The 20,502-nt window shown below is 38.1% G+C and overlaps 1 protein-coding gene across 1 annotated transcript in view; it reads right to left on the bottom strand.

Annotated features, from left to right (window-relative positions):
* RASA2 (RAS p21 protein activator 2) overlaps positions 1–20,502 on the bottom strand; it is a 47,847-nt gene that overhangs the window by 8,452 nt on the left and 18,893 nt on the right. Inside the window, exons 6-18 of the mRNA XM_054167079.1 lie at positions 17,575–17,658; positions 15,696–15,768; positions 14,336–14,412; positions 11,064–11,162; positions 9,121–9,277; positions 7,284–7,432; positions 5,731–5,845; positions 5,210–5,284; positions 4,310–4,433; positions 2,976–3,082; positions 1,635–1,721; positions 1,475–1,552; positions 1,004–1,077 (exon numbers count right to left, since the gene is read on the bottom strand). Of these exons, the coding sequence (XP_054023054.1) occupies positions 1,004–1,077; positions 1,475–1,552; positions 1,635–1,721; positions 2,976–3,082; positions 4,310–4,433; positions 5,210–5,284; positions 5,731–5,845; positions 7,284–7,432; positions 9,121–9,277; positions 11,064–11,162; positions 14,336–14,412; positions 15,696–15,768; positions 17,575–17,658 (1,299 nt within the window). The remainder of the gene's footprint in view (positions 1–1,003; positions 1,078–1,474; positions 1,553–1,634; positions 1,722–2,975; positions 3,083–4,309; positions 4,434–5,209; positions 5,285–5,730; positions 5,846–7,283; positions 7,433–9,120; positions 9,278–11,063; positions 11,163–14,335; positions 14,413–15,695; positions 15,769–17,574; positions 17,659–20,502) is intronic.

Here is a 20,502-nt window from a genome sequence, read left to right as displayed (position 1 = left end):
GTTCCAGAAATAGGAAGAGTTTAAAAAAATATGCAATCCAGAGTCTTGTTTGTACCAGTGAATTTGGAGTGGGTATGCACTCATTCAGATCCAGAACTCCAGATTTTCTCCAATGGAATTAGATGTATACAACTACAAGATTCCCTCTACATAAGAATGTACTTGCTGTATATGCATCAGAAACTGAGTATGAATGAAATTATGCTGAACATAACTCAATGGCAAGGGTAAATACAGACTGTCTTCAATGCACAAAGTGCACTCAGAGGCAACCATTTTCTTTTTATCAACAGTCATCAATTTATGATACAGATTAGCCTGCAAACTGCTGAAACAGAGTGCTGATCCATTGCAATTGTCTCCTTCATTTTCTATTTAGTATTTTAATAAGTGATACATTTCTTCCTTGTTTGAAATTTGGAAGAGTCTTTACTTGCTGTGAATCTGCTTCTTAGGTAAATACATTTTTCCCCCCCATAATTGTTGCTTGGATTGTTTAATCAGCTATTCATGATCAACATGAAAAAAAAGTTCATTTCTTACAAAGGGTGATTTACACCTCATTTTTTTAGAAGCATTTTATCATTTACTGTTAAGTACTTCAATTACAGGGTAATTTTTCTCCTACTTCAAAGGCAAAACATTTAGCTTGCTGGGATTAAACAGCACATAAAGCAATTTTAAATTAAGTTAGTACATTCTTTTAAAATACACTTTCACAATCCTGAATAAACCATGGGAGAACATGCAATGAATTGTAACAGAAATGCAGACAGGCTTTTCTAGGTTTTAAGCTGCTTTGAATTATTTTTTGTGAAGTATTCAAATGAATTATGAAAGATTATAGCTGCTATTTTCAACTAGTTCTGCAAAGTAAGAAATCATGTCAGTAATAATTTCTATAGTATATCAAACATTTTAATGAGGATCTGATGCTGGCATTAATGAAAAACCTGTAATTTCCATTCTGTTTTGTACAACATAGATTCAAAAATCTATTTACCCTTCTTTTAGATGTACTGGTTCACTCAGACCACTAGGCTCTTTACTTTCAGTAGAGGAAACATCATCTAGAAACTTAAAGGAAAAATACACAGCGAATATATACTATTCAGAAACAGAACAAACAAAAGCTAATTTGAAAATACACATCTACAGTTTTCTCCTGGGACAGAACAATTACTTTATGAAACACATGAGATGAAAATGCTGCAGGAACTTGGAACAATGTACACCCATAAGCCACACAAGACTTCTTTAATTAGTTCCTTAAACAGCAGATCTAACAAAATCTGTTGTGTGGTTTTGTTTTGTTCTCCCCTCCCCGCCCCCCCAAACTAGTCTACTATGTATAACTCTTGTGTATTTGAATTTTCTTCTCTCTAGCAGAACATTGAACAATAAGAACCACTTAAGAATTAAGACTGATCATATACATCAACCATTAAAAAATAATAATCTAATTGAAAGATACCTTTTTAACAGATTCAGTAAATTTTTCCTCTTGAAATGTTTTGAAGAACTCACACATAAATGTCTCCTTGAAACTTGACTGAAAGAAGAAGTATATTGACATAAATATACTTTCAATCAATGTTGTCTATGGAAATAAGAAAGAATTTTGGTGTCCTTACAAGTTTGCTTTTGGTCAAACTTCCCCAACTCCCCAAAGTCTGGATGGCTTTTGATATAAGAGTTAATGTTCTAGAAGTCTGTGCATCCTAAAATAAAGAAACAACATTCAGAAATTCTATTTTGTCACAATTCTAGATAAAATTTTGAATTTGAAATGAAAATATCAACAAAGTTATTAGATTACATGATGTACTAAGTCTGACACATCTTTAATTCCTTTCCATCACACAAAGAAATTCAAATGCAGTATTGTCTCCTATTAGCACCTATTCTGTGAGAATCGGGCTACTGCACAGCACTTAATATTTTACTCACTACCACTGGAATTCAGTATTAGTACTTGGAAAAAATACTTTTAAACTATAAAACAAATGAAACCCCTCAAGTCCTGTAATTGTTACTACACATGTAATAATTCTGAACTATTCAAAACTTAAACAAAATGAACCATTGCTGGACAAATTATAGGAATTTTCATAATACCAAGTGAACTTAAAGCTATTGTCTTTAAGGGTTTTCTCTAATTTGCTTGCTACCTCAGTGCTTGTATTTTAGTACAGGATTACAGTGCACAAAAGGGCCTTGATGTTTAACCCTCAAGTTTCAAAATCTTGTAATCTCCATAATGACAAAGGAATGAATTTGACTACACAGATTTTTCTTTTCTTCAAAGCACAACACACTGAAGTAGATAAAATAAGCTAAAAAAAAATATTTAAATCTCTGGAGTAGAAGATACCTATTCTGCAGCTGACACAGAAAGAATGTAGTATTTTACTTCTTTATCACCACATTCCTGTCTCTGAGATGGTAGTTTTTTGACATGCATATCTACTTGACAGTTTTAAAACTGAAAACAGAAGATCTGGCAACCCACTTCAACTGCTAGAGTCCAGAATAAAGAAGCAGATCAATTATTGGATAATCTTACAACTCCTGCTTAAGTCACATAATTTTTTAAAAGTAAAAGTGATATCTGGATATTTAATATTCAGAGTAGAAGGAGCCAATACAGCTTAGGCATATACCTTAAAGATCTAGGTTGTGTTGCTGTTCTGGCAAAAAAACATTCCCCAAAAGGGCAAAGCATCTTTACTATCACTAGGTGCTCTACATCATTTGAGAACACCTCATCAAGAATTGGATGCTTCAAGAACTGTAAATGTCTTGGATTCTTTGGTGAGTTATAAAATTGGAAACTCAGTAAAATTGGAACTTAACCTAGAGATGGTTAGTAAATTATTTCCCAGTCACAGACCCACTGAAGGTAACATACACCTTCCCAGAAAAACAGATCAGACAGTTATGAATAAACCAGAACAAAGCTTCACAAAACTTACTGGATGGTGAGGTCGTAAATGAAAAGTATGAGGTGAGACTACGGCTACAGCAAAGAAACGAAGAAACACAAAGCTGCTCACTGCAGAATACTGTACATGTGGGTCATCTGCAGAGAAAAACCATGAAATGTAACATGCACTAAACTTAATAGGAAATAACGAAGAAAGTCAAAGTAAGAATCCTTAAGAAGGTAACATCAGAGCAGACATTTATATTTTAAAACAGAACAGGGGAAAAAAAAAAAACAATGAAGTGCATGAAATGAGAAAGATGATTATGGCAAGAAATGTGCTACTTCAAATGGAGTTTATTTCTCTGAGAAGAAGTTCTGTTCCCATAAAACTGACTCATCAGCTTTGTTACTAGGAATGACAAGATTATTGAAAGCATTTGCATACGCAGTGTTGATCAGTTATGGCTTCATGTATGTTGCATCAAAAGAGAAAAAACACTGGCAGCTGCCTTTAAACACCAGGGCTAATCATGAATCCATGCATCATGAATCCAATGGTATTATTTCATTTTGATGCTGTAAATGAAGATTTTGTAATTTAATATTTTGGGTATATTTACAAATTTATACTGGAAAATATAGTGGGATCACAAGTTCTGAAAGGACTGTCTTAACCAGAGGAATTTATGGTGCCAGTTCCAGTAACAAACAGGAATCAGATAAGGGTTCCAGATTATGAGAATACTTTTCATTTGTAGCTTATTGTATGGCATTGAATCTTTTAAGTGATTGAAGTGTAATATTTCTGAGACACATTATTCCTATATTAAAAACATTCTGAAAGAATAAAATTGTTCTAATACTGGTCACATTACAAGCACATTAAATATTTTACATTATCCACCTTCCTCAAAACTACTAACTTCAACTGCTAACTTCATATAAGTTATGTGCTAGTCACAGCTAACACAGTTGCAGCTAGTTAAGGCGTAAATATCTACTTTATTTAAGTTTACATCTTGCCTCTTTAGAAGCAGTAACAGATCAACTCTTCCAAACTTCATGTATCTTTCAACTAAATCACTTCTGTATTACTTTCATCACCTCACATTTTTGTCGGTGATTTCTCATTTGTTGCTGCCTTGCAGTGTTTCTGACCTGCCACATTTTGTGCCAAAAAGCCCCCCATCAAAATTCTTGCTGACTGATTACAAGATTTTACTATAACTATGACAGAAAAACAAAGGTCCGACTGCCACGGTAAGCAGTTCAGGGCACGGCTTTGAACAAGGCAAGAATTTCAGTAATTCCAATAAGGTAACTGTAGAAGTTGCATTTTACTCTGAAAACTATTTTCAAAAGTTTTTAGAGCACACTTACTCGGAAATCTTTTGGCAGCCAGATGTCTCAAAGAATAAAAAACATCACACATTAGGGTAGGACAACTTATACTTGACCGCACAATTTCCCGGAATACTTTGTCTACATAATAGCGTAGATTTTCCTGCAATTATTAAAAGAGGTATTTTTTCAGACCACAGACATATGCATTTCTGTGTTTTTAACCTGAACAGAAACATAACACTACAATTCATTTCTGTTAAAAAACCCCACAACCCTCCCCCCCCCCTGCAAAAAACCCCCCGTATAAAACCCAACCAACCAACAAAACTCCACCACCAAACAACACCAACCCCCCTAACATCCTGACTATTCAATTATGTACTTTAGTCCAGTTCCTATTTTAGAAGTCTCATAATATTTATCTGGAATTACCAGTGTTAAAAGACAAGTTAATGATATTCGCTTACATTAAAGTGTATAGGCAGTGTTGAGCAATATACAACTATCAAACCCCACTTTTCTAATGTGACAACTACTACAAGGAAGGAGCACTTCTCATGCATACCTAGTGAATGTTAATTTAGTTTGGTACAGTAACTATAGCCTTAAATGTTGTCCTATGGTAACAGGCAGGTGGCAAACAAAACTTCAATGAAAAGTTTTACAGCAGTCCTAATCTGGTACTTCACCATCTAGATGCCGAGTACAGAGAGAACATAAGGAATCACAACATCCAACAAATTGGTAAGGAAAACTGTAATCCTCTGCTTGTTTCTCCTCCCCATCCCATTTGCCACTGGACTTTTCCTTTGCTCAGAGGATTATTCTGCTACTGTTAAGTTACTCCTTTTCCATTACACAGATCTGCCTTTAAAAACACTTTTCTCTCAGATTTTGAAGAAGTTTAGATTAGGAGAAAGAGATTAGGAAACTCACCATATTGATTTCTACATTATCCCCTTCTCTTAATTTAATGGGATCTATTTCACAGGGTTTAGGAGACTCACATATCTGAAACAAACAAAAAAAAAAACCTGTAGAAGTTCAATTTCTCAAACAGAAAAGGAGGAAATGCACCTACTGAAAACCAGATTCCATCCTAGATTAAGACTTCAAACAGGCTCCAAACAGGCACAATAGCATGCAACAATCACTGACTTCTGTGTTGCCTTTTACATGGATCAATTACATGAAGCATCTTGTGGGTAAATTCTACAGTGTTTTAGGGGCTGGAATAATTGTTACTGACTCTATGTTTTCAAGCATCTAGAAGATAAATTATGAAAAGCAGCTCCTCCCACTAAACTTAACCAAGTACTACTCCATTTAACTTTCCTCTGGAATTCCCCCACCTGAGTGATTACCACCACACAAGGAGCTGCAAGAATTCCTACTGAAGAGACAGGATACACCAGTGGTCTAAGTGTCCTGAAAAAAGGTTCAGTAGGACAGCCTACCTCATCAATAACAGGCTTCAAAGTAACCTTTAGGTAGTGCTTCCCCACTATTTTCATCATTTCATCCACACATCGAGTTGCTAATGAGTTGCCTCTGAAGACTGTGTTTGCTTCTCTGTAAGAAAATTTTTATTTGAACAGGAGAAAAGAGAAAGCTTGGTTACAAAATCTGATTAATATTTTGTCTTTCTGTTAAAGAAGTAAAAATTTTTAAATATTTTTTGCATATATGTCACTTGGGAATTCCATAACCTACATACCCCAGCTTGCAATAGCACTCAGTAACAGGAAGAGACAAAACAAGAATATTATTACAGCTATTGCCAAGCCCAGGAACATAAATAAAACCATAAGGAAAAACCTAAGAGATTTTAGAGAGTGCAAGTTATCCAGTGTTGAATATGAGACAGAACAAGTGGAGAAAATATCAAAATAATGACTTGTACCTCATTCCTTTTAATTTAGGGTTACACTTTGTATTCATTATAGCCATTGAAGAAAACTGAGCACCAGCTCTGCAAAGTAAATCTTTCTAATCTGAGAGATTCAGTTTAATTTTTCTTTGTTACAGTCCACTTATAATGGAAAAAGGATGTGATTTTGTGTGAGTCACCTCTTTTCACACTGTTAAATTGTCACACCTTATTTAAATCAGGAGTAAGTCAGCTTTGAACTGAACGATGCTGGGGTGACAATATCCCTTCCACACCTCCACAGGACATGACTTGGCACCTCAGGAGCCACTACTCAGGTCTGCTTCAATTCTCTCCTAACCGAATTCACAGGCCATGTGCTGCTGCTTAAAAGAACTCCTGTGCTTGCTACTTTCAAGGCATGCAGGAGGAATGTGTACTTGCTTCCACAGCATCTTTCAGAAAGAGAGTACCCCTTATTTAAGCAATATACTAAAGGAAACAGGGTAAGATTCCCAGCAATTAAAAATAAAGTACTAGCCTATTTAGCAATACAATTTGATGTGTTCAAGTTATGACACTTTAGAATAAAAACTATGCATTTGTGGACATAACTCTAGACATCTAGCTTGTTAAATTTAGCTGTATACCAGCTTTAAGAAAATTTTACCACCAGCACACAATTGTTATCTCTGACTCCTAGCTTTAATGTGACTTTTAATTAATGTTTTTATAAACTAGCATTAAAAGATCAACGTATTTAGTCAGTTTTACATGGAGAAAGAAATTTGACATGCTTACTTATTAATGTTGTATACATAGGATATACATAGAATAAACCAGGTTGGAAGAGACCTTCAAGAGCATCGCATCCAACCCATCAACCAATCCAACACCACCTAAACAACTAACCCACGGCACCAAGCACCCCATCAAGTCTTCTCCTGAAAACCTCCAATGACGGCGACTCCACCACCTCCCCAGGCAGCCCATTCCAATGGGCAATCACTCTTTCTGTATAGAACTTTTTCCTAACATCCAACCTAAACTTCCCCTGGCGCAGCCTGAGACTCATGATGCCCTTTGAAACTCTAAGAATACTTTAAACAGGCATGACATCACTAAACATGAAATACATACTGGGTGTCCTTCAGATCTAGTTCTGCCACTGCAGCAACAAATGGAACTAGCTTATGGTGGTGTAGCAAGAGTCGTACAAGAGGCAGAACAGCATCATATTTGTCTCGACAAACTTCACTCAGTATGTAGGCAGCAGATGCAGAAATGGGCTGTGAGAAAGCAAAATATGAAATCATGAGTGAAGTAGTTAAATGTCCTTCACGTATTTAGCAAAGTACAGCTCAAATCTAACAAGACTACAGACATGGATTAACAAAAAGTTTGAATATTTGCTGTACAACATGGCAATTAAAAGCCTCCATTCCACTTCATTGAAAATTGGTATTATCTAATCCATACTTGACATTTAGAATTCAGAATCTACTCATCCATCGCGTTTTCCCTAACAGATGTAGAGTATGGCTTTGTAGCAAATCCAAGTAAGAGGCAGTAAGCAATTGCATTACTATAATGTCTTACATAGTTTTAGGCCATTTAGACCTGTAATTACAGCACATGAAAACATAGTTCTCACACTTCGAAAGTGTCTGTGGCCATTTCATAGTTGGGAATTCCAACACAAAACCTGTTCAAGTTAAGTAAAAAAAGACCTACTAAAAGACCTAGAAATAAAAAAACCTAATTACTCTAATTTGATTCCTGTCTCAGTTATGCTAATCATCTATCACATTTTCCTCTGTCACCAGGTCCACATAAGAAACCCAGTCATGGTGATAAAACTACTGGGGAAGACATAACAAGTGGAATTAGAAATCAATTTTGAAGCAGATATAATTTCTGCTCAAGGTGATTATCTGCCTCTTCAGTGCCAATAATGGATCAATGTTCCTGGAAAACCAGTAAATCCAGGAAGCCAATAGCAGTCAGTGGGAAAACACAAGGTTAATAAAAGTAACCAGTAAGATAAAAGTATTTTATCTCTTTCAGTCACACAGCACATTTACTTCATTCCCTCTGCTTGTTCTTCTAAAATAACGTTAGAATGTTGGTAGTTTGTTGAAGTAGCAAATGCTCTACAAGCTGCTCAGGTGCTTGTGACAAGTAACTCATGAAAAGGGACAAAAAAATTCTCTAGATACAGATAGAATCATAGAATGGTATGATAGGTTGAGAGAGGGCTTAGCTCTCCCTCCTCCACAGAGTAAGAAACCACAGCTAACCCAGTCAAAGAGCAAAGCTATGTATTTACAAGCATATATGGAAAGCAGGTTATATATAACACAATATATACAGGTATTTACAATATATATACAGAAATATACAGCAAAGAGAAATAACACAACAAAAATCCCTCCCCCGGGAGGGATCCCCTCCCTGTAACCCCCTCTCTCCCCCCCTACCTCCCTTTTTTTCCCAAAAAGGGGTTAGAGAGAAAGAAAGGCAAGTTATTAAGGGAAAGAGTTGTTAGTAAGCATCAAAAGCCCATGCAGGATTAGTTTTTGCTTATCTGAAGGCCAACTCCAGCAGTTCGCAAAGAAGCAGGCAGGGAGAACAGGCTGAAACCCACACTCCCCCAACTCCCAAACCGAACTGAACTGAGGGAAAAAAAAATTCCAACTGCTCCACAATCTAAAGTTGCATTTTATCCATGCACCAATGAAATTCGTTTAGAATATCAGAATGTTTTGGTTCTAGTACCGAAAACATTTAGCCAGTGTGTCCCAGCACTGTTCGTTCTTAAAGGCACAGCCTCAAACGGTCACAAATGGTTTGAAGGAAACCTTAACAGTCTACATTTCTCTCCTAATCACAGAGCTTCATAATTCACATTGTCTCATATAGGACTGCATAATTCATTTAAAGTTTTCATTTAAAGAGAATTTTTAAATGGAAGTACCTGAATATCGGAAGATTTTAGCAGCAAGTTTCTTAGGGAAGCATAGTATTCAGATGGAAGTACACAGTCTTCAGTGTAACAGATATTTAATCTAAGTGATCCCAAATCTTCAGTTTTAGATGACTTGTTCCCATTTTCTCTTGGTTGCAGTAAGTACCTGAAGGCAACAGGGCAATTCTAAAATACTAGATTCACATTTCATCAATTTGACTAATTCTACAATAAAGCAAACTATCACATTATTTCAGAAGACATAAACAGAGTCTGAAAACTGGCAATAAAGGTCACATAAAAAACCCTTGACATGCAAAAGGAAAAACAAAGGAGCAGAATTTGATGCCCCCTTAGCTCATAGTGAAACATGTCTTTATTTTCACCTATCTTTCCAAACAGTGAATTAGGATATATTTCTTCTGTCTCACCGGGGACAGCAGGAATAGTTAGAAATTACGTCAGACCTTCCCATTTTACATCTAGGTTATATTCAGGTGTTGGACATTGCAGATGGAACAGCTACTGTCAAGAATTCACACAGTCTAGTCTGAAACTAGGAAAAATACATAGTATAAGCAGGCTGGATTCCTGAGAAACATATAAGATTAAAGGGGAGGGGGGGAAGTGGTAGGTTTTTTTCCTACTCTCAAGTTAAAAAAAAACCCAAACCAACAACCCCCCCAAACAAACAACAATTTTGACAATCTCCAGAGAAGGAGACTTCACAACCTCTCTGAGCAGCCTGCTCCAGGGCTCCATCATGCTTGCCATAACAAAGTTACTCCTCATGGTGAGGTGGAACCTCCTGTGTTCTGGCTTGTACCCATTGTTCTTCATCCTATCACTATGTACAACTAAAAAGAGACTGGCACCTTTATCTTGACACCTATCCCTCAGATACTTATTAGCATTCATAAGATTGCTTCTCAGCCTTCTCAAGCCTAAAAAGACCGAATTCTCTCAGTCTTCTCAGGAGATATGTTCAAGACTGCCAGTCAACCTCAGAGTTTTCCAGTGGACTCTCTCCAGCAGAGGCCTGTCTCTCTTGAATTGGAGAGCACAGCACTGGACACAGTATTCCAGGTGTCATTTTACCAGGGCAGAGTAGAGGGAGAGGAAAACTCTTGATGCACACCAGGATGCCATTTGCCCTCTTGGCCACAAGGGCACATTGCTGTCCCGTGAATAACTTGCTGTCCACTAGGATTCCAAGGTCTCTCACCACGGTGTTGCTTTCCATCAAGATGATCCCTCGTCTGTGTTGGTGCCTGGTGTTATTCATTCCCAGATGCAGGACTCTGCACTTGTCCTTGTTGAACTTCATGAGGTTCTCTTTCACCCAGCTCTCCAGCCTGTCCAGATCTTGCTGGATGGCAGCACAGCCTGACAGCCACTCTCTTAGTTACCAATCCACCTCACAGTTCAATCACCTAACCCACTTTTCTTGAGTTTACCTAGGAGGATGTTATGGGAGACAGTATCCAAAGCCTTGCCAAAGTCAAGATAGATGATATCCACTGCTCTCCCTTCATTTCCAAACCTCCCCAAGGTAAAAAAGCAGCCTTACTTAATGATTGTTACAAAATAAACTCTTCATCATTGTGGAAATCTGCCTTAGGGATTGAATTACAAGTGATGCCATTCTGAGAAGTGCCAGGTCTGCTGGTTAGGCTGAAAAGCACACACAGATCACAACAATCCACCAAACTGACTGAAACACAGTTTTCTCTTTCTGTACTCTCTGCACTTTCCCCAGAAACACATGAAGTATTTGGTGGGAGTGGGCTGACTGCAGGAAGAAAAGAGCTAACTGTACCATTTGGCAAGGTAAATTTATTAAGTAGGGAAACTCTTTAGAGTGACATTTTACCTAGACTAGAATAGGAAGGCAAGATGAGACAAGATTTGCAAGGTAAGAGCAAATTCACTCCTGAGCTATTATTTCTTACCATGCTTGAAAGGAATCATTTCGTAACACCTTCACAGGAACTTTAATTTCTCCTAGAAAGACGTCTTGTATCAAATTTCCATTATTCCACAGGTCAACCCTGAAAATAAGAACACTGCTTTTTTTCCTTTTTCCTCTCAGAAATAAAAATCTTCAAGTTAACAATAACTGACTTACAGCACCAATCCACATACATGCGGGCAAAAAATGTTAGAAATCTCACTCCACTCTGATTAAATCAAGAAGAACCAAACAAGTGGTATATTAACCCACAAAGAACAGATAAAGAGACAAACAGTGGAGGTTAGACTTACAGACTTTGCATCAGTAGACAGAAGTGATATTTGCAACATATAAATTTTCTGAGCAGTCTCTTGTTCCCCAAACCGTGAACATTTCTTCTCAGGTAACTGAAGTGACCTTTCCAACCAATGTATTTACCCATCTCTGTTCAAGAGCTAGAATTTGGCACACTGCAATGCCACACCAGCACATGCACTTCTTTTTCCAAGCTGCAGTTTGTATGCTTACAACCTCAAAAGGAATCACAGACTCCAGACATGCACCTTGGTTTTTTTCTGTTACTTCTTACCTCTCTGACATTTCTGATAGACAGCAGTTAAGAACAAAACAAAACAAAAAATACAAAACAAACAAACAAACAAAAAAATCAACTAGATTTGTTGGGGCAGGACTATTTTTCCAAATACATTTGCATCTATAATGAAATATACAATTCTAATAAATATATTCAGGAAGGTCATAGTTAAAAATGCACACACCAGGTTAGCTCTATAATGGCTATTAGAACTAATGACTAAATTCTTTCTTCAAGGCTAACATATGTTAGTCTTGAAGACTTTTCTGTCATTCAGCAAATCTGGTGCATGTATGATCATGAGCACTATAAGGAAAAGTAACTCAGCAGAGGGTCTCTCAACTCAACTCAAATAAATATGGGCAGACCTGTTCTAAGGATACATGAGCAGAAAGTGGAATGAATGTACTTTGAAGTACTCTTCACATTTGTAAGGAAATGATGCAACACAAAAACTCCTCTAAGGAACAATGTGAAATTGTAAGAACCTCATCTAAGAGGTACTTTTATGTTCTCTGTGTCACTTAGCAACACATCTCTGCCTCTATTTTAAACACCCCAAAAGATGGAGATTCAACCACCTCCCTGGACAGGCTGTTCCAGTGTTTGAGAACCCTTTCAGGGAAGAAGTTTCTTCTAATGTCCAATCTAAACCTCGCAGGTGCAAACTGAGGCCATTTCCTCTCAGCCTATCACTTGTTACTCAGGAGTAGAGACTGACCCCCACTTCACTCCGACCTCTTTCAGGGAGCTGTAGAGAGCAAGAAGGTCTCCCCTCAGCCTTCTCTTCTCCAGACTACACAACCCCAGTTCCCTCAGCTGCTCCTCACCAGACCTGTTCTCCCAACCAGCTTTGTTGCCCTTCTTGGGACCTGTTCCAGCACCTCAGCATCCTTCTTGCAGTGAGGGGCCCAAAACTGAACCATGTACTCAAGATGTGGCCTCACCAATGCCAATTAGAGGGGCACTGCCCTACTCCTGCTGGCCAAACTATTCATGATCCCAGGCCAGGATGCTGTCAGCCGCCTTGGCCACTTGGGCATACACTGGCTCCTGTTCAGCCACTGTCGATCAACACCTCCCAGTCCATTTCTGCCAGACAGCTTTCCAACCACTCTGCACCAAACTTGGAGCCATCATAGGGTTGTTGTGACTCAACTGTAGGATCTGGCACTTGAGCCTTGTTGAATTTCATCCCATTTGCCTTGGTCCATGGACTCCGCTGTCTAGATCCCTTCTTATTCTCAAGCAGATCAACACTCCCACCCAATTTGGTGTCACATGCAAACTTACTGAATCTACATTCAATCCCCTTTATCCAGGTAATAAGAAATATTAAAGAGAACTGGCCCCAAAACTGAGTCCTGGGGAACACCACTTGTGACAGCCCACCAACTGGATTTAACTCCATTCACCACCACTCTTTGGGCTTGACCATCCAGCTGCTTTTTTACCCAGGGAAGTGTTCACACATCTAAGCCATGAGCAGCCAGTTTCTCCAGGATAATGCTGTAGGAGACAGCATCAAATGCTTTACTGAAGTCCAGGTAAACAACATCCATGACCTTTCCCTCATAAACTAAGTGGGTCACCTTGTCATAGAAAGAGATCAGGTTCATCAAGCAGGACCTGCCCTTCATGAACCCTTGGTGACTGGACCAGATCATGTGGTTGCCCTGCACATGCTGCATAATGGCACTCAAGATGATCTGCTCCATGACCTTCCCTGGCACTCAAGTCAGACTGACAGGTCTGTAGTTCCCCAGGTCCTCTTTCCAGCCCTTCTTGTAGATGGGCATCACATTTGCCAATCTCCATACCGATGGGACCTCCTCAGTTAGTCAGAACTGCTGGTAAATGACAGAAAGCAGCTTGGTGAGCACTTCCACCAGGTGCCTCAGTACCCTCAGGTGTTTGCCATGCATCCCCATAGACTTCTGTGTGTTTAAGTGGTATAGCAGGTCACTAGCCATCTCCTCTTGGGCTATGGGGGCTTCATTTTCCTCAGTCCTCCATTTGTTGCTAATGATTTGTGCTGTTCTCTTTAACAGCTGAAGCCAAATTAATTCCCAGTTGGGCTCTGGCCCTTCTAACATTCTCCCCATACAGCCTCCTGACAACTTTGTAGTCCTCCTGAATGGCCTGGCCCTTCTTCCAATGACCACAAACTCTCCTTTTCTCCCTAAGCAGCAACCAGATCTCTGTTCAGCCAAACCCCTTCTTCCCCATGGACTCAGCTTTTGGCACATGGGGACAGTCTGTTCCCAAGCCTTTAGGATTTCCTTCTTGAATAGCATCCAGCGTTCCTGCACTTCTTGGCCCTTCAGGACTGCCTCCAAGGGACTCAGTTGACCACTCTCCGAATATATCCTTCAATACAAGTTCTATTACCAATATTCTACCCAAACTAATATATATTGATAGGAGGTCCTCACTCCTCTTTCCTCACAGGTACAGGAAACAAGTTTAGACTGCTAAATACACTTTGCCACTGATTACTTAAAAATAAATCCCATTGTTTTCAGTAAGACAGACACTAAAGAAATTGAGTAACATTACATGTTAGAAGGATCTTTTAGTGTAACTCTGGAGTTACACTAAAATAGTTCTTTGTTTCAATTATAAAGCATTATAATTTATTAATGATAAATTGTCTTTGAATCTACATCACTTACCTGACTTCTAGTTTCTCAATATCTTCTTCTTCTACCTGAAACTGGGACTTTTTGGTGTAACTGCTGGACCTGGTAACCTGCAAGCAAATTCCTCCTATTAGCATACTTTTTACCGTTGTGTTACGGGTGTGAAAACATCACCTCTTTAACCCTGGTAAACAGCTAATGTTCCTTTTAAAAAGGAAAACTTTCAATTCAACAAACTGCCTTCTGACAGAAAGCAGGTAAAAAATGGGTCAAGAAGGGCTCACGCTAGAGACTGAGTGCTAGTGGGTATCAAGCAAACTATAGTATAGACCTATTAGAAAAACAAAACAAAATAAACAAAAAAAACCCCAACAAAACCAAACCAAACCCAAGAAGGAAGTATGACATGACATAGCAAGAATTTCTTTGGATTCAGCATGAGCCCCAAGGAAGAACTGAAATTAATTCTGAGATTTTAAACAAAACATGTAAGAAGTCCACTCTTCTTGCTCTAATTATACTACAATTGTAACCCCTCACTTTAATTTTCCTCAGTTTAGCTCAAATAAATCATAGGTCATGAAGTTATCAGAGTGGTTTGGATCACATTTTTATCCTGGTACCTTCCTAAGAAATTACACTCAGCATTTTGAGCAGGTCAGCTGGAAGCCATGCCATATGTTCATATTCTATGCTTAAGGACTGAACAATTTGTCACTGAAGTCCCACAGCAGGACCAGGACTTACATAAACACAGTAAATTATAATACATTTGAGCCAAATCTAATAGTTGTACTACTTACAACTCTCGGCTGAACATAGTATGCTTACATGTAAATGTAGTTTCTAGTACAGAGACAAATCAGATGAAATGTCAAACTCATCATCATTTGGTTATGGTAGGGTAACTCATAGGATTGAAATCAAACCCTAAATAATAAAAAAGTTAATTTCCAAAAAACAAAAATAATAAAATTAGCCTTTAGCAGGTGTAACCACTGTATGTTTCATTAAACAATTAAGTTGGGGTTTTTAGCTCAATGTTCTTGGGGGCAAAAAAAAAATTAAATTGAATTCCACAGGATAGGCTAAAGATCTCTCAGACTCCTGATGGCAACAGAGGCTATATAAAATTATTCAACATAATGAAGTACCTACATGTATGTGTTTATGAGGGAGTAATTTTTCACACAGCAATTGAAGGGAAATGTTACTGTCTGGCAGCCCCCAGAAATGTAATTATGTCATTCGCTTATATTCGAGAGGCTTAGATAAAAGCTCTTCAACTTCCTCGAAGAGAGCTTTCTGTGTTAGGTATTGCTATGCAGCTTGCTTAAAAACATTTGAAGGGTTGCATAAAATAGACAAGACAGAACACCACACAAAAAGTTACCTCAAAATAAAATGTTTCATTAAAGTGCGGATTGCTTGTTTTCTTCTTTACTTTGGTCTTCTTTTGGTCATTCCTGTTCCAATGTGGTAAAATTTTTACCATAGACAACTTAAACACACAATTATAAAGACATTCTATTGTCAAGAAGGACCCATGCACAGACATTAAAACAGTTTTTCTCATTTAGCTTTTGTCACAGGGAATACTTTGATCAATGAAGAAAATACTGAGTTAATTTTCACAACATAGCTTGAAGTTTAGAGCGCTGTGTCTAGTTAACTGTACATCTGCCCATCCCTTAGTTTCTACTTCCTCAGTTTCTATTTCACAAATGAGTATAATTTACACATCTTGAGTAAAATGCAACAAGAATTTCTGAAGCATCAAACTTGAGTCTGCAGACAGTTTCTTTACCACTGCTTGCAGGTTATGAGCAGTTTCCTTGTCTTGTTCAACTGCTAATTTCTGGTTTTCCCAGTCTCTTTTGTTGGGGAAATACCCACTACATATTCACAGAAGGAGGCTTGCAACAGGCCACAGAATGTTTTCCTTGGAAGGAATGGCTGCTAATGCCAGATGTGAAACAGGACAGGGTCAAATAAAACAATTGCTCCCCACTCCCTTGTGGTTCACCTAGTTGGTTTTGTTGTTTTTTTTCCTTGATTTCACACATTTTATAAAAAAGAACACAGTCTTATTTAGTTAGCAAAGGACTATGGTAGTATAAAAATGCTTTCTAAAGGAAACAATTTTAAAATTTGAGGGAAACACAGATGAGGAAGAAAAAGACCAAATTGTTCTAGACATCAACTCATTGTTTTCTGGTGCTGGTCACTTGAGTCACACACACACATGAGACTGGAAAATTTTAACCACGAATTTTTGTCAGATTAGCATTATATATATACACACACACACTCAAACCAACAGGGCAAACACTTGGCAGAACCAACATTCACCCACTTCTACCTGTATCACATTAAATATATGTCAATTTACTTTCTTTGGCAATGCTCCCTAAGTATAATGGTCAAACCTCCCTACCTCTCTTAGAAAAAGAAACCAACAACCAACCAAACCATACATCCACCCACCGAAAGAAACCCCAAACACAACCCTAAAAAACCGTGACTGTGCAATACCAAGAAAGAAAAAAATGCTCCATTGACTCTGCCTTACTTAGGGACAATCCTTCCAAAGTCTTTAAAAACACACAAATTTACTAGGTACTATGCTCACAGCAGCAATTCCTCAGTACTGAACAAAGTAGATGGACTTAGATTTGATGTTGCAAAAAAGAAACAACTGAAACCTAGCTGCTAACGGGCAAGGACCATACACAAGATGTGGGATTTTTCTTAACTGATTCAGGATTACCAAATTAAAAAAAAAAGAAAAAGGAAAAAGGCACATTTAAACTGTGGGGACTTTGAATCCTGAAGGTGCTGGTCTCACCAGAACCTCTACTTTCTTGCTTCCTCCTAGCTGCTAAACAACTGCTGGAAAGAAACTCACACCTTAAGGAAAACGGGGAACAGAGGAAGTTGAGTGAGCAATTGACTCTGCCATCTCATACAGGAATCTGACAAACAGTGCAGATACTAAGAGTCCAGTACAAAATCTAAGGAGAAAGAAAGAACTGAGGGACAAGTGGTTCTATGACTAGCACAGGCCATTCAGACAGAGCAAACATTTTCACAATCTTGAGAGTATGGTGGGGAAAGTACAGTAACAATGGAAGATGTGATATGCACAGAAGGCATTTTTAAGATTTTCCTGTATTTTAAAGATTTTGCTTAAAACCTATAACTTCCTCCTCCTCCCCCCCAGCTTAAAATTACAGCATTTTAGATTAATTAATTTTGAACTAAAATGTTACCTGGAAGGCCCCACAAGAGACACTGTTGCATAAGGGTCACAATTCTGTCCATTTATAAGAGGCAACCCATGGCACTCCTTTATGCTACAAGAAAAGGCAATCAATGCATCAGTGGAACAATGTCTTGGGCTTAAAAACAAACAAAAAATCTTATTTGTAAAGTTTTTTTAATTAATCCTGATGTATTACAGACTGATATATATATATATATATAGATCCAGTGTAATGATGTACGTGAAGTAGATCCTAACTACAGATCTTTGGATAGTAATACAAGGTAATAATCAAACATACAAGTCAGAGTAAGGAGGCTCTGAGAGAAAAAAATGCTTGGAATTGCTTTGATAGGACACATTCCAGTACCACACATGCATGACAAAATCCTAAGTAAAATGAACATCCATGTTAGAGGAAAATGAAGACTTCATTAGCTTTTAAATTTGATTCTTAAGGCCCACAAAAAGCTATTTGGTCTCATCCACATAGCAGCAACCAGATTTGAAGGCAGTAAAATACTTAAGTATTTTGTTTTGGCTAAACTACATTCAGAGTTGAATAAGCTGAGAAATTCAAAGTAATACAAAATTGAGCATCCAAAACTATTAGTCCTAGCATGTCTAGGTTCCATCCATATTATTGAACCATGCAGACAATCAGTTCACCTTTGAAACAACATTTAAGATTTATTTTCAAATTACTTTCAGAATAGTGCATAACTATTCTGAAAAAAAAAAAAAGTCTCTTTTAAAACACTGTTTTCTTCCATAATTTGAATGTAATTCTTCCAGAAGTCATAAAGCTGGTGTTCAACAGGTACATTGGAACACTGCTCCACCACTCCTGATGAAAAAGGATGGGGTAGTTAGACAGTAATGCTCCTTGGGACAGAGAAATACATTCTGAACCTTTTTGGAAAGCTTGTGATAGTTTTGAATCAGCACAGCAGCCACACTAATAGAAACAGAGCTGAGTCAGCAAGCTGACTAACCTTCAGATATGCCCACATATGAGTGTTAACTAAAACCAGCTGAAACAAAGCAGAGCAAACCAGTTTGTAAATTTACAGCAGAGACTTTCTAGCAAAATGCTGCTCTAAGGTAGCCATGCACACTGTAGTATTTACTAAGTCCAAAAATATTCAGCAGATTACAAAACTTCAGAAACAAGATGCAAATAAGAACTGAACTTCTCAAAATACCCTATTTTAAAATCAGGTATTGCAGGCATTTAGAGAAAGTAATGCAAGTAAATCTTGGTTACTATAATTAGCCTGTTTGAATAAAATGTAAACCCTATGTACTTTAAGTAGAAATCATACTTTGGGATCTAAGTTCATACAAATAATCAAGTAAATGTTCTAATATTAAAATAAATGGTATTAGGTAGTGTGGATCGGGCTAAAGTTACAACAATTGCTACACTGTTAAGTAAATGCTTTCTGTACTGTAGAAAAAATTGCATTCAAAGAATAACAAGAGTTGCAAACCCAAGTGAGGAAACAACAGACACTAACACTGCCGTGCTGCCTCCAAAAGCAACTCTGTTTTGAGTATGCATGATTAGAACCCCCCCTAAGTCCCTTTGTCTTCGCCAGTCTACGGAACACTGAAACACTGCACAATCATTTGTTATATTTCTTCCAGTTTTCAAGCACATGGCCTTCAGTATTTCAATAATTTCTGAACCACAATGAACCCCACAGTGATTTCAAACCCACCACTTAAATGGGTTCTTGAAACATCCAGTTGTTTCCTAAGTATTAATTGATTCCTCCTCCAACACACACATGCCATATAAGAGTGGTAACAAAATTGAACTGTCTAAGCTTTTCAGTCAGTTGGGGTATCTGATTTGAGGCAGCCAGGACTTGATTCCATCAGACTATTAGGCATTTTGTGGCAGTAAGCACACTGCCTCTGCAGCTCCCAGAGATTTTATTGCAGGTGTGATTTCTGAGAGTTCCTCTAAGGCAGCCTCAGTTCCAATCTCATAGGAAGTTCACAGCAGATAGATCAAGTCAAACTATCTGGAGAGAATTCTAATATTTTAGCAAGAGCACCAGAATTTCTCTTCCTATAGCTTGTGTCATATTCACTAAGGTCCTGAATTTCTCTAGCAGACAGAGAGAAGGCCTGCAGAAAGCAGTTTCTTGCCTCCATATATATAACACACATAGATATATATATATATAACACATATATATAACTGGCATATATTAGGCCCATAAGATGAAGTCCTTAATAAGACACAGCCTCAATGAATCCCCTCAATGACTGAGGGAATCTACTTCCATCATTCAAACCAACTGCAAGTGCAGAAACTAAGTAACTGCAGCCATTAGGATTTGTATACTTCATAAAATTGTTATGGTCCCTACAATGACTTCATGCACAATAAAAAATATAAATAAAGTCAAACAGGACAGTAACAAACTTACAATTTAAGACAGTGCAGTGTATCATTTCATAGATTCATAGAATGGTTTGGGTTGGAAGGGACCTTGAGGATCATCTAGTTCCAACCCACCCTGCCATGGGCAGGGGCACCTTTCATTAGACCACGTTGCTCAGGGCCTTATGCAACCTGGCCTTGAATACCACCAGGGAAAGGGGATCCACAGCCTTGTCAGGCAACCTGTTCCAGTATCTCGCCACCCTCATTATAAAGAGCCTGTCACTGATATCCACTAGATATGGGGACACCAGACCTGGACATGGAATTCAAAGTGGGGTCTCACAAGAGCAAAGGGGAAGAATCACCTCTCTTGACCTGCTGGCCAGACTACTCTTGATGCAGCCCAGGATATGGTTTGCCTTCTGGGCTGCATGAGCACACTGCTGGCTCATGTTGACCTTCTCATCAGTCAAAACCCCAAAATCTTTTTCTTCAGGGCTACTTTCAACTCACTCTGCACCCAGCCTGGATTTG

The sequence above is a fragment of the Dryobates pubescens genome, chromosome 13, assembly GCF_014839835.1.
Source record: "Dryobates pubescens isolate bDryPub1 chromosome 13, bDryPub1.pri, whole genome shotgun sequence".
Classification (NCBI taxonomy): domain Eukaryota; kingdom Metazoa; phylum Chordata; class Aves; order Piciformes; family Picidae; genus Dryobates; species Dryobates pubescens.
Note: the sequence above shows the minus strand (reverse complement) of the source record. Positions and strands in the feature narration are given on the sequence as shown.